The sequence below is a fragment of the Carettochelys insculpta genome, chromosome 6 (genome assembly GCF_033958435.1).
Source record: "Carettochelys insculpta isolate YL-2023 chromosome 6, ASM3395843v1, whole genome shotgun sequence".
NCBI lineage: Eukaryota > Metazoa > Chordata > Testudines > Carettochelyidae > Carettochelys > Carettochelys insculpta.
Window position 1 is genome coordinate 38,969,095 of NC_134142.1, and position 15,404 is coordinate 38,984,498.

Here is a 15,404-nt window from a genome sequence, read left to right on the forward strand (position 1 = left end):
CTTTGCTATCAGCGCCGTAAGCGCATCTACCCGTTCAAAATAGCCCCAACACAGAGTTCATGGTTCTGTCTCCACCTCTGCAAGCTGAACACTTGGATATGTTTTTCAGCCCTGCTCCATCACATCACATGGCAGCTAGGCTGTTGGGGGACAGGGGGAGTCGTGCATGAAAGAGAGTCCATGGAACTTATTTTCTGTGGTTTACATTTGTGCAACGCCCCCCCACTCACTCCCCCAACAGGTGCTATGCAGTTGGGGTCTTTCCCACACCCAACCACATCACATGGGTAGCCCCCGACCCAATGGAAGGATGTGCCTGCTTTTCAGTATGGAACATGTTGCCAGGCAGCACCTTGTCCTGGCTTGCATGCAGTGAGGGCTCCAAGATTGAGAAAGATTTCTGGGGACTTGGTACCACTGGGGGGAAGTCTCCCCTGCCCCCACAGATCTTTGGGGGGCTTGCTGATGCCCAGGGGGCCATTTTAACTGACTCTGCAGCCAAAGACCCTACATCCCCCTGCTGAAAAATATTTTCAGGGCCTTGCAGCTGCTGTGGGGACCATTTCAACTGGCTCAGCAGCCATGGTCCTCACCCACCACACAAAAAGATTTTCTGGGACCATGTCAACTGGCCCATCATCCTCCAATCACCCAACCCTCCCATGGGATGGGGGGGTCTGGCACCCTGACAGTCAATTGGTGTTGCCCCCCCCACCTGAGCACCACTGCTTGTTGAAATTTGGTGAGCCCCATCCCCCAGGTCAGACAACTCTGTGTAATGTACTGGAAAGCCCCAAATCTCTTTTCGAAACTTTTCTATCCTCTTTCTTCAAGCTTTGCCCCCCTTAACACAGGGAAGAGTGGGCAGAGGGCCAGTTGAGAAGACACAGACACACCTTGCTGCACTGTAAGCCCACTGCAGACACCTGATGCTTTTTGTAAAATCTTTGATAATTCAGTTACAGCTACAGGTAGAAAAAGCAATTCAGGTGTAGAAGCAAGAGATTTCAGTTAATTTGGCGATCTTTGTTGATGCCTTACTTTTCCTTCCTTCCTTCCTCCTTGAAAACTGGATGTTTTCTGTCCACAGGAGGGAATGAGGGCAATGCAATGTGGGAAGATGACATCACGGACCCACAACCACTTGTGAGCTGTGTCTACACGTGCACGCTACTTCGAAGTAGCGGCACTAACTTCGAAATAGCGCCCGTCGCGGCTACACGCATCGGGCTCTATTTCGAAGTTAACTTCGACGTTAGGTGGCGAGACGTCGAAGTCGCTAACCTCATGACGGGATCGGAATAGCGCCCTACTTCGACGTTCAACGTCGAAGTAGGGACCGTGTAGACGATCCGCGTCCTGCAACGTCGAAATTGCCGGGTCCTCCATGGCGGCCATCAGCTGGGGGGTTGAGAGATGCTCTCTCTCCAGCCCCTGCGGGGCTCTATGGTCACCGTGGGCAGCAGCCCTTAGCCCAGGGCTTCTGGCTGCTGCTGCGGCAGCTGGGGATCCATGCTGCAGGCACAGGGTCTGCAACCAGTTGTAGGCTCTGTGTATCTTGTGTTGTTTAGTGCAACTGTGTCTGGGAGGGGTCCTTTAAGGGAGCGGCTTGCTGTTGAGTCCGCCCTGTCACCCTGTCTGCAGCTGTGCCTGGCACCCTTATTTCGATGTGTGCTACTTTGGCGTGTAGACGTACCCTCGCAGCGCCTATTTCGATGTGGTGCTGCGCAACGTCGAAGTTGAACATCGACGTTGCCAGCCCTGGAGGACGTGTAGACGTTATTCATCGAAATAGCCTATTTTGATGTTGCTACATCGAAATAAGCTATTTCGATGTTGGCTTCACGTGTAGACGTAGCCGTGGAGCATTTTTTTCCCATGCTGCACCGGTGAAAATACCCAGAACTCTTCGTGGCTGAGTAAACTTTGGGATAAGTTCCCACAATGCACTGCTGCAGCAATCAATGCTTGCTGATTGAGTGTGGCAGCAATAAATCATCTTTGAGGGGAGCCTGTGGGGAAGTGAAAATACTTCAATTTGAATTTATAAAACCCAGCGTTACAAAGTTGATTTTAACAAATTCAAATGTATCTCACAGTGTAGACATAGCCATCTTAACAAGTCCAAGCGGTAGCTATGGCTAGGAGAAATGCCATTTTCTCTGGGGCACAGTACAAGTGATATTCCTCTCCTCTGGGGCATATAGTACAGGTAGCCATACTGAGCTAACCTTTGCTGTAGACAGTGCTATGTCAACAGGAGAGGTTTTCCCTTTGAAACAGCTATTGTCTCTTGGGGAGGTGGAGACTGCCAACCAGAGAAGCTTTCTCACTGGCATAAGTAGTATCTTTCCTAAGTGCTGTAGCTGTGCCACTGCAGCACTACAAAGCCTGGTCTACATTACAGGATAGGTAAGCAGAAGCTTTCTTTGTTTCAATCTACCTGTGGAAGTGTCTTCACTCAAATTTGGCTGTCACTGAAGTATCCCTCTCTGCTGCTCAGGGGGATGATGTTACTAAATTGACAATGCAATTAGGTCAACAGTGTCAGCACAGATGCTGTGCTGCTCACATCAACTATGACTGGCTTTTAGGACCTGTCCCACAATGCTCCACACTGAAAATGCAATCAGTTGTACGTGCTCCTGCTGAACATGATCACCACCAACACAATGAGCAAACTGTGTATACAAATAACCGATATAGTAACTGTGTGGAAGCATGTTAAGTCAAGTTAAGTTGATGTAATTTTCCAATGTTGATACAGCCTAGGAGTAGACAAACCCTTAGCCTTTTATCCCTTCTTTGCCAATCCCTGCAGTTTCCTGACCCCCTGAACTCTTTATCCCAACCTACTCTGCCCAACTCTCACCAGACCAGCTCTTGTTTCTTCTACATTTGAGTTAGGCTGAAATCTTCCTCCACATTATTTCGGAGTCAGCATTATGGTACAGAGAGTACAGAAGATACCAGGCAGATTAACACTAAAAAAGCTGCTGTGGTGCATCTACACTACTTTGGTGCTTTAGTGAAGACACAGCTAGTGAGCTTTTTCCATTTGCATAGTTAATCCACCACTGCAAAAGCCAGAAGATGTATCAATGAGAGACATGCTCCCATCAATACAATGCTGTCTACATTGGAGGTTAGAGCAGTATAATTCCATCACTTGTTGGTTTTTCATTCTCCAGCCCAATACAGTTATACTCAGTGCCTTTTTTGGAGAAAGAGGAGACAGTACTCAGCTGGCTCCTCACCCTCACCCCGTAGCTAACCCCATGGTTGGGGCTCATGAGGTTCCGGTACTCAGTACTCCTAGGACTAGCACAGAAAAAGCACCAGTGCAAGTTTGCAGTGCAGAACTGATAGTGTTCCTATTCCCGGTTCTGGTAGTCCAGAGCAGCAGTTGTAGGAAAATTTCAATCACTGACACAAACACCACTCACTGCTAAATTTTAAGGCCCTAAACCAAAGAGTTCTCAGTGAAACGGTTATAATAAGTTACTTTAACACGGACAAAATAATGTATATTTCTATTACTGTGTTCTCAGACTCAGAGACTGATGGACTATTTTTGTTGAAAGTTTCCAAAAATGTAAAATAAAATAATTAGTCTGAGGCTGACACCCAGCATAGAAAATTTCAGCATAAACAGTTAAAGTTTGGCAATGCTATCAGCCACTACTATGTAGTGAGGTGCTGTGGCCTCCCCGACTCAGAGGAGGCCACTCAGAGACCCGAGTGGGAGGGCCCTGAGCAAGAACACCTGTGCCCTGCCCCCCAGAGGGCAGCCAGAAGGGGGCCAGAAGGGCCAGGCTCGAGGCCCATTAAAGGATTGGCCTCCAAGTAGGGCAGAGGGCTCTGACAAGGCTCCCGGGCACCAGAACTGAGGGATCTGGCACCAACCAGTGGGCCAGCAAGAGCTGCCCCCCAGCTGCCTAGACCAGCCTAGGCAGCTGCAGTCCAACCTGCTGTTGGGCCGGTATCCCGACTTCCTCAATCTACCGGGTCCCTTGTGCTTGCAGCAGGCGCCCTCCCCAAAGGCCCTCCCAGGGCTGGAGAGACTGTCCGTGGCCAGTTACCCTGGGGTTCCAGGTGAGCACGGTCCTGGAGTCCTGCCTGATGCCCACAGCACTGAGACCTCTGACTGTCCTGCCCCTGGTGGACTACCTGAATGATGTCGAGATGTCCGACTGGCCAGACCTACAGAGTGCTACCTACCCAGAGGAGACCCAACAGCCCAGACTTGCTGACCAATCCGACTGGGACCCAGCACCGATGGAAGTAGAGGTAGGAAGTGGCCCAGGGGACATGCCACCTGAGCCCATGCTGATGTGCTGTGGCCTGGATTCCAACTACTAAGCTCAGGGTGAGAGTGATGATTAGGGCCCCAGGCTGGGACACAGTGGAGTTGGAGGGCCTGTGTCCCCGTACCCTGCCTCCGCAGAGAGGCGGCCCCTCACCTTTCCCAAGGCACCCCGTTTTGGTGGCTAGCTGCCCGAACTGAGGGCTGGGCTTCTGAACTGCTTACCTGCCACCCTGCCCGGAACTGAGGGCTAGGCTTCCTACCAGCATGCCTGCTTTGAACAGCCTGTTAAAGGGGACAAGACCCCAGGGTCGGCCAGGCGCTGAGGGTGAAGCTGTCGAGTCCCGCGCCGCCTAGATAGGGCAACTGCCATGGGCCAAGGACGTTGCACAATATCAAGAGGGTTTTGAAAATGCTGAGAAATAATAGGCAGCATCATCAGCTGTGCCTATGACACATACGTCAATCTATATTTATCTGGATTAATCCACAACAAAAACAAAATTCTAATAGTGAAAAATAAGCCACTTCATGAATAACTGTTGTGCAGTGGTCCATTCTGAATACCCACATCCACTAGTCATCTTTGGGTAAGTACAGTAAGAATAGTCTACAACAGGCAAGTTTTGCTGGCTGGTTCCACAAGGTGAGCTTTGAAATAAACATTTTCCATAATTTCTTGAAACTATGTGCCTTGCTTAAAATATAAACAAAAAAGATATGTATGCTTCTCAAGGAGGACAGACAAGAAAAGAACAATCCAGACTGAAAAATTTGGGTGAAATTGCGACTAAAGTTTCAATATTTTTCCTACTGAAAAATAATTCACTGCCTCCAAATGCCAGCTAGTTTTCTCCCATAATTACCAGAATCAATCATTTAGACTTACAAGTTCTACAAAAGTGGCTAGCCACATAAGAATGTTTAAAATGTTTTACAATTTTGCTACACGTGTAACATTTTTCAGGTTTTTGACATTAATGTACTTTATTTCAAAGAGAAAAGTATTCTTGCTTTATTCCCAATTAACAACTGAAACCAAACTTCTGGGAATCATCTTTCTGCAGATACTGTTTCCATTTTGTGAAGCAGAGAGATGCAGTACATTAAGGAGAAGCATGACACTCTGTGCTCTCTCATTGAGACTATTTTTGTTATTTTTTCCTTGATGTAAAATAAACAGTAAGCTGGCATGTTACGGCTGTTGTGTGCAAGAAAAACAAAGATATATAAATATTATCATTCATATAATATAGATGGGAAAAACAAAAGAGATTAAGTGACTTGTCCAAAGTAATAAAGCAAGAAGTAGTGGAATCAACACTCAAATACTTAACTCACAATCCTGTGACTCAATTCACTCAACTTCAGTTAGACCTTGGTTGCCAGACTGTTTCAAATGGTTGTAAGAGAGCCCCAGTTTTACAGGGTTGGCTGGGCTCTCTGTCCTGCTTCAGGCACTGCAGAGTCTGGGATCCCAGAACCACTCAGTTTTAGCCCAGCATTCATGGTTATGGGAATCAAAGTAGGCCAAATATGAGTGAGTGGCACTGCAAAGCCATGAACCAGCTCCCAACTTCACATACACAAATACGGTCCACTTGGGGGCATGGAGAGGAAAAATATGAACAGTGCTTTAAACCTACATGTTGCAATGCCCATAGCAGAGAGCCAACTCAAGCCAGCTCCAGAGCACAGGCTCTGCCACTGTAGGGAGAGTGCCAGCCAGGAAGCACCCTACCTCCTCTTGGAGAGGATGGGACCAAACCACCCCAAGATCTCCATCTCCAGACAACTTACTAAGTTGTAACAGGCCATGAACATTTGCAAATGGGTCCTGGACTCAAAAAGGATGAGAATCATTGTGTTGAACACATGACGCTTCTAAGTGAAAATTTATGCAACTTATCCATTAGGGGAACTTGTGAATAAATGTAAACTACCAAGCAAATTCTTATGAGAAAAATAGTGCTTTCCTTATTTCTTTAGCCCTGTTTTATTTTAAAATGAACACAACTTCAGACAAAAAGCAGTCAAGTAGCACTTTAAAGACTAGCAAAATAGTTTATTAGGTGAGCTTTCGTGGGACAGACCCACTTCTTCAGACCATATCCAGACCAGAACAGACTCCCACGAAAGCTCACCTAATAAACTATTTTGCTAGTCTTTAAAGTGCTACCTGACTGCTTTTTGTTTTGATAGTGTATAGACTAGCACGGCTTACTCTCTGTTACTATACAACTTCAGACAGAAACTGATGAAGATGTACACTGAACAGTCTACCTTTTCCACCTTGCAGTTTAAAAACCACATTTTTCAAGTACCTAAATCTTTTCTTGTTATCTGAAATGTAGGTTAAATTAAGTACTTATTTTATAATAAGAATTTCACAAGTGCCTTCTCTGTTCATACAGATTAGACTGCACGCAAACATTCTGAAAACCATTTTTAATTATTTTCTATGGTTTTGATGGAATTAAAGTTCGAGTCCTTTTTTATTTAATTTTTTTTTTATGATCATCCTCATTTTCCTATAGCACCTCATTTAAAACTGGTGTTTGAAAATATGAGATTTCCACGCAACATCTAGTGTTTCTTTTAAAAGGCTGGATTTTATGTGCTTCTCTTTCATCACGTAACTGCTTCAGAAAACACTCTCTGAAACAGTGTGCTGTGGCAGTCAAAAAAGCTAACAGAATGTTAGGAACCATCAGGAAAGGGACAGATAACAAGACAGAAAACAGCAAAATATCATATATAAATCGAGAGTACGCCCATACCTCAAATACTATGTGCAGTTCTGGTTTTCCAATCTCTAACAAGATATATTAGAATTGAAACTTGGGCCGTGTCTACGCTAGCCCCAAACTTCATTTCGAAGTTTACTAATGAAGCGTTGAAATACATATTCAGCGCCTCATTAGCATGCAGGCAGCCGCAGCACTTAGCATACATACAGATAGGGACACATTCCAATGCAGTTATATACAGGCTCTCTGACAAGAGCTTGAACAGGAAGGTCATTGCCCTGGCACATCCCAGCTCCTTAGGCATGAACTCCCTCCGGGGCAAGCATGTCAAACACACTGTCGTGGGGCCGCATGTAGCCCTATTGCTTTTTTTTGAGGCTCACAACTAGATGTTAATGAAATGACTAAGTGCAGCCCAGCCAGGCACTCCCCCACAGCCAGAGTACCCTCTGCTGCTCATGTGTGGAGAAACAAGCTCCATGGAGTTTTGGCTCCCTGGGACTTCAGTGTGCCTTGGCCAGACATGGGCAGCTCCAGGAGGCAGGGGGTGGGATGCACACCTATCCCTGCCTCTGCAGCCACCGGTCCAGTTCCCTTCTTCCTGACACTGAAGGCTGCAAGCTACTTGTTCAGAGGGTCTGTTTGTACCAGAGATGCTGCAGAGCCCTCTGGGGATTGGGCTGTCACTAGTGATTTTGCAGGGAAGAAGCCCCAAGATTGTGGAGATGGGAAAGGTTAACCCCCTGAGAGCGAGTTACTGCATGTGTGAAGTTAGTGGAAGGGGGAGGGGGTTGGTCATCTGGTTCTACAGGGGGAAAGCAGGTCCTTCCCTCTGCTTATGATGTGCCCTGCTCCCTGCTCTTAAAGCTGCAAACAGAAAAGGGAGAGAAGAGAATAAAAGGAGGAGGGGGAGGGGAGAAGGAGGTTTGAGCAGAAAAAACACCAGGAAAACAACTGTAAAGAAGAAAATCCATTCAGCCAAGCTGCAAAAGTGGGGGCTTGCTCTGCCTGCTGCCAGCCCTGGGGTTAAGGGAGGAGAGGAGGGAGTGCTCTTTCTCTTTCAGGGTTTTGAAAGCCATGTGTGTTCTAAGAGCACAGGTGCTTGACAGAACTTGATGGCAATTTTCTCAGGCTGCTGCCTTGTGGGTCAAGTGTGTTCCTGGTCCCTCCCCCCACTCGCTTGCCTGCCATTGCTCCAGTGTGCAGGTTTCTCTTCCTTTCCATGCCTGGAGAGAAAAGAGCAGGTTTTGAAAAAGGCTCCAAGAGAGCAGCTTGCCTGCCTCTTTCCCTCCTTCTACGCCTCTCCCCCACCACAGGTTTTGCCCAGGTAGGCAGCAGAGCTTAGAGTGGGCCGGGAGAGTTAATGAAAAGCAGTTGTGTGTGTTTTCTCCTCTGGACTGAGCCCTGCCCACGGCTCCTGGCATTGTGCTTCTTTCCTCTTTCTCTTCCTAAGATCAGCCTCGGGCTAAACCAGAAGCACTGGGGCACTTCTGGGGGGATGGGTGGGTCTCTCTTCCTTCTCCCCACCACTGCCCACTTGGCTCCCCCCTGCTGCTTGTGTTTGTCAGAGAAGGGTGTAAGACCACTCTAAGCAGCCCAACTTGAAACCCAGGTGGGTTGAGGTGGAGAGGGGTGCCTGTCTGTGGCAGCTGCAGGAAAGGAGCCACGGGGGGTGGAGCAAGAGGCAGAGGAGGGTGAGGCAGAGTTATATGGGTGAGAGTATGGAGGGGTCCAGTGCATACCTCAACGGTCCCTGGGGGCTAATGCATGGAGGGGGGTAGTGTAAGCCCCAAGGGATCCAGGGGCTAGTGCATGGGGGGGTGGGGACAGTGCAAGCCTCAAGGGGCCTGGGGGCTAGTGCATGGATAGGGTGCAGTGCCAGGTTCAAGGGGCCTCTCTCCCTGCTTCTTCTATGCAGGGGAAAAAATTGGATTGTAATGTCTTCAGTGGCTCTCTGAAAGGGGGCTGTGGGGAAAGGGGAATCTTTATTAAGGGAGGGGTTTCACTGTGTACCCACCCTGCACAACGTGAGAGGGAAATACATAAAATCAGTCAAAGTATCTTTCAATCCTGGACACACTGATTGACAAAGCAAACCCTGTACAATGGAAATGTTCCAACTTAAGTATATCCTTAGCGACATAAGATCAGGGGCATTTCTTCAGCAAGCTGGTGGTGATCAGTTTCTCTCAAACCTAATCTTCATTCTCTGAGTCTATACAGAGCTATTGTCCTCATATACCACTTCTTTAAATTAACTCTTGCTGCTGTTCCTTCCAGCCACAAATCTCAAAGCCCATCCATTCGTTCATGTTGATAACTCATGACTTTCCTGTGTGGTAGCTTATCTTCATCTTCAGAGATGATGAAACTGATATCATAGAGAGTGCAGAGCTAGCTATAGAATACAGGCGTCCTGATGCTTTGCTTTACATGTTCACTGAAAAACCATCTGTCCCTTCTTTCTTTGAGATGTTTTGGGTTTTCTGATTTCAGTTTTCTCCCTGATCTGCTTTTATCATCAGTGTTTTCTATCTCTTTCTTCCCTCACTGCTAGGTGAGTCTCTTCTCAAATTTTATGAATATTAATAACATTATAAAGCAATAGTAACAGAGAGGAAGCCATGCCAGCCTATACACTATCAAAACAAAAAGCAGTCAAGTAGCACTTTAAAGACTAGCAAAATAGTTTATTAGGTGAGCTTTCGTGGGACAGACCACTTCTTCAGACCATAGCCAGACCAGAACAGACTCAATATTTAAGGCACAGAGAACCAAAAACAGTAAGCAAGGAGGACAAATCAGAAAAAGATAATCAAGGTGAGCAAATCAGAGAGTGGAGGGGTGGGTGGGAAGGTCAAGAATTAGATTGAGCCAAGTATGCAGACGAGCCCCTACAGTGACTTAGAAAGTTCCCATCACGATTTAAACCATGTTTTAATGTGCTGAATTTGAATATAAAAGCCAGCTTGGCTGTTTCCCTTTCCAGAATGGTGCAATAATTCCTTTTCAATAACACACATACCTTTAGGTCATTGACAGAATGCCCCATTCCATTAAAATGTTGACTAACTGGTTTGTGGATCTGGAGTGTTTTGATGTCTGTTTTGTGCCCATTGACCCTTTGTCTAAGGGATTTAGAAGTCTGTCCAATATACAAAGCATCTGGGCATTGTTGGCACATGATGGCATATATGATGTTAGTAGAGGAGCATGAGAAAGTGCCCGTGATTCTGTGAGTAACCTGGTTAGGTCCAGTGACGGTATCTCCAGAATAGATATGTGGACAAAGCTGGCAGCGGGCTTTGTTGCAAGAAGAAGTTCCAGGACTGGTGTTCCTGCGGTATAGACTGTGATTGTTGGTAAGAATCCTCATAAGGTTGGGAGGTTGACTGTAGGAGAGAACAGGCATGTCACCCAGGGCCTTCTAGAGTGTGGCATCCTGACTAAAGATAGGTTGTAGGTCTTTAATAATTCGTTGCAGTAGTCTGAGTTGGGGGCTCTAGGTGATGACCAGTGGTGTTCTGTTCTTGGCTTTTTTGGGCTGATCTTGGAGTAGCTGGTCTCTGGGTATTCGTCTGGCCCTGTCGATTTGTTTTTTTACTTCTCCTGGTGGGTAATTCAGGTTTATGAATATTTGGTAAAGTTTTTGTACTTTTTGGTCTCTGTCAGTTGGATCAGAGCAAATGCAATTGTACCTAAGAGCTTGACTGTAAACAATGGATCTAGTCATGTGTGCAGGATGGAAACTAGAAGGGTGTAGATAAGTATAGTGATCAATAGGTTTTCGGTACAGTGTGGTACTGATCAGGCCATCCTTGATTAGTACTGTAGTGTCCAGGAATGTATCTCTTGCATGTTGTAATCGAGGCATAAGTTGATGGTGGGGTGTAGATTGTTAAAGTCTCTGTGGAATTCTTCTAGAGCCTCTGTACCATGGGTCCAAATCATAAAGATGTCATCAATGTATCTTAAGTAGAGGAGTGGTAATAGGGGACAAGAGCTGAGGAATCATTGTTCCAGGTCAGCCATAAATATATTAGCATATTGTGGGGCCATGCGGGTGCCCATAGCAGTTCCACTAATCTGGAGGTATAAATTGTCCCCAAAACGGAAACGATTGTGTGTGAGAACAAAGTTATAGAGGTCAGACACCAGAGTGGCTGTCATTTATATTATATATATTATATGTTATATATGTTATATTATAAAGCAATAACATTCATATTAAGTATTAAATCTCAGTTAAAATTATTGTATTATATTCAAACAAGACCTGAAAAAATATTATAAAATATGCCTAAAACATAATGGCTGCGTCTACACGTGCACGCTACTTCGAAGTAGCGGCACCAACTTCGAAATAGCGCCCGTCGCGTCTACACGCGTCGGGCGCTATTTCGACGTTAACTTCGACGTTAGGCAGCGAGACGTCAAAGTTGCTAACCTCATGAGGAGATAGGAATAGCGCCCTACTTCGACGTTCAACGTCGAAGTAGGGACCGTGTAGACGATCCGCGTCCCGCAACGTCGAAATTGCTGGGTCCTCCATGGCGGCCATCAGCTGGGGGGTTGAGAGATGCTCTCTCTCCAGCCCCTGCGGGGCTCTATGGTCACCGTGGGCAGCAGCCCTTAGCCCAGGGCTTCTGCGGCAGCTGGGGATCTATGCTGCAGGCACAGGGTCTGCAACCAGTTCTCAGCTCTGTGTATCTTGTGTTGTTTAGTGCAACTGTGTCTGGGAGGGGCCCTTTAAGGGAGCGGCTTGCTGTTGAGTCCGCCCTGTGACCCTGTCTGCAGCTGTGCCTGGCATCCCTATTTCGATGTGTGCTACTTTGACGTGTAGACGTTCCCTCACTGCGCCTATTTCGATGTTGGGCTGAGCAACGTCGAAGTTGAACATCGACGTTGCTGGCCCTGGAGGACGTGTAGACGTTATTCATCGAAATAGACTATTTCGATGTCGCAACATCGAAATAAGCTGTTTCAATGTTGGCTGCACGTGTAGACGTAGCCAATCTGTAATAATAAATTATGACATTCCGATTGAAATACCTTTTGTTTTTGGTGGCCCTGAATTCCATCAGTTTTCATTTGTGTTGCCCTCAGTAGGCTTTGAGTTTGATATCCCTCCTCTGGAGCATAAACCCACAATTGTGCTGCACAGGGAACTATACAGCATAAACTCATAAAATTTGTCCCATCCCCAATCCCAGAGTTATGATTCCTACATATTTTACTCTAATTCACTGGTTTAGATATATCAGCAAACAAGTTTATTAACTCTAAAATGTAGATTGCAAGTGATTATAAGGGCTAGCAAACAGATAAAACCAGATTACGAAACAAATAAGCAAAAATGCAAGCTAAGCTTCAGATATTAAATAGATGGGATATGAATAGCAGATTGTTACCCTAAGAAATTATATAATCAGGATGAAAATTCTTAAGGGCAAGCTGCCAGGTATTTCATTCACACCTTAGAAATCCCGTTAGCCTGGGTCTAGCACTTCCCCTAGATCAGACTTTGTTCCTCAGGTGTGTTCTTCTTGGCTGAGGAGTGAAGAATCACAGATGATGTCACTGCCTGCCTTATATAGCTTTTGCATATGGTGGGAACCTTTCCCCCACCCTCAAATGCTTTGTTGCTAGACCAATCCAGGTAAACACACTGACATCCCAACAAAGAGTCTAGAGACATGTGGTCTCATCATTTGTCTTTGTAGATTTGTAGCAGTCATTACTTGAAGATTGTCTGTAGAATTCTCAGAAAGGCTCCCCAGGTGGGAGATCAGCTTCTTTTAAGGAATACTCTTTTTCCTAATGGCCCGTTGCCTGAATAGGTGCTTCTGCAGTCACTATCCAGACATAAAGGATCTTGTATAGTAGGCATTAGTATGTGTAACTACATTTGAAACACAGATACAGTTAATATTCATAACTTCAGATACAAATGATACTCGCATATAAACAGGATAATCATGCTCAGCAAATCATAACTTTTCCCAATAATAGCTCACATTACTTATCTTGCACAAAATACATTATAATTAAGCTATAAGCATATCATAATAATATCACTATGAAAAATATGGGGTGCAGTGTCACAGATCTATCAGTGGCTATTAGCTAAGACAGTCAGGGTTGCAACTGTGCTCTGGGTGTCCCTAAACCTCTGACTGCTAAACACTAGGACTGCACATTAGCGAAAACATCACTCAAGTACTATCCTGATCTGTTCTTTCCCTCTGAAGTATATAGTATTGGCCGCTGTTGGAAGATAGGATACTTAAGTACATGCCCAGTATGGCTGTTCTTACACTCTCCTTTTTTAAAAAGAGTGCCTCCAATTTTAGTTAGGAATTTTGGATATTTATATTAATTGATTTAAATTGTGTCTTAAGAGCTGAGAGCTATCTCTTTTTCCAGTTGGCAGAACAGATTCCCAAGACATAGAGTAAGCATTGTCTCTGTACATTATTATCACATTTATGAACTAAATCTCTTGAAGCCTCACATGCAGCATCTCCAAGAACAAATGTGTCTAATCTGAAATTCAAGAATACAGTAGCATATCACCATGTGCGAGTGCCACATTTATGAATTCAGTTATTCGCAAGTGGCCTCATTTCCCCGGTGCTTCCGGGCCAGGACTGCTGTTGGCTGTTGCAGCTTCCCGGTGGAGGCTGCAGCTTCCCAGGGGCTCCAGGGCTGGGAATGCCAGCAGCTGTCGCAGCATCCCCATGGCTCTGGGAAGGGGAGCACCCATGCTGCTGCTTCGTGGGGCTCTGATTTCTCCCCCTCCACCTTCCCCCCCTCTGCAAATATCAACATTTGCGAGGGTTCTGAACACAGAACCCTCATGAATGTTGAGACCCTACTGTACTCACTAACAGCTCGAGTACTTCAATATCAGCAGTCCAATGCTACAAAAACTACATGGTACATATAGTTATTCAACAGAAATTATGTAAACAGTTGTTTAGCTGTACCGGTAGATAAGAAGTTGGTTCTATGAGACCTTCTTTCTTAAAAGGGTTCGAAAATCCTTGAGAATCTCATTATTAAAATAACTTAGTTGTTTCAACATCCAGTTAAAATATTACATTTTAATTAGGATTCTCAAACTGATACAGTTTTAACACTCTGTTTAATAAATTAAGAGTTTTTTGTTTTTGTTTTTTGTTTTAAATTAAATGTTACAAACAAACAAGGGTCTCTCTTTTGGGGTTAGGAGCATTTTGTGTGTTGCAAGAAAACACCATAAAACAGGTGACATCTGTCACTCTCTCATGCCTCCAATTTACTACTATCTTAGCTATGGTACTCTTTTATTACTGTGAAGCATTTTGATTGACACCTGAAAGAGAAAATTGAGAACTTCAGGTGTTAATATGTTATTTATGCTAAAGAACACAAATGGATTATATGTACTTTTGAAATCCTGCACACTTATACCTTATCCATCAAAATGAGGCAAAAAGGAAAACTAAGAATGGTGAGATTGTATGGAACTATTCTGTTTGGAAGTGGAGCATCTGATTCATGCTCATTTTTAGGGTACGGTGTCTTCCCTGTCCCTCCTCTTTTTCAAGTACATTAATCGTAGGATTCAAGCTTCCCATCTTCTTGCTTACAGGTATTCTTGGTGCCTGACTTTCCCACATCTCACTTAAGCTCTTATACGGTTCAAAGGTCCACCATACCCACCACATTATTGCAGGATCTTGAGGTCATTGGTCTCCTCACCCACAGTCACCTATAGCATCTGCATATCATTTTTTGCCATTCCAAGATACGCACAGATCTACATGCCAACATTCACCTCATCTCAATGCCTTCCCCCTCCCAATTTGTTAGAGGGCACCAGTTCTAAGGATACACCTAGAAGTTCTCACACCAAGTCTTGTAGGACTCCCCTCCACTATCCACAGATACTCACAAGGTTTTGGTGTCCTGTGGAAAGCTGGGAATGAAGTGTGTCTCCTTGCAGGTGATTTTGTAGTGTTCCCAGTCGGAGCAGTCACAAACTGACGAAGGGCACATCTCCGCACCCTTACTGCACAACACCATCTCCAGCAACAGCAGGACCTGGAAAGCTACCAGCAGCCACAGCATCTTCCATGAACCTGAGGCTGGTGCTACTTCATCAAATCCTGCCTCACTCTTCTCCAGTAGTCTCAGAGCCAGAGCTGTGCTAGTCTGCAGCTTCACAAAAAACAAGCAGTCTTGGAACACCTTAAAGACGAACAGATTTATGTATTAGGTAATGAACTTCTCTGGCTAAGACCACTTCTTCAGATTGGAGCAGAGAATGAGAAACCAGGGTTTATATAGAAGGAACAAGGCAA

At 45.4% G+C, this 15,404-nt stretch overlaps 1 protein-coding gene across 1 annotated transcript in view; it reads right to left on the reverse strand.

Moving 5' to 3' along the window:
* Nucleotides 1-15,171, reverse strand: part of TSHR (thyroid stimulating hormone receptor) — a 126,367-nt gene extending 111,196 nt beyond the window's left edge. The window contains exon 1 of the mRNA XM_074998778.1: nt 14,996-15,171. Within this exon, the coding sequence (XP_074854879.1) occupies nt 14,996-15,171 (176 nt within the window). The remainder of the gene's footprint in view (nt 1-14,995) is intronic.
* Nucleotides 15,172-15,404: the final 233 nt, after the last annotated feature.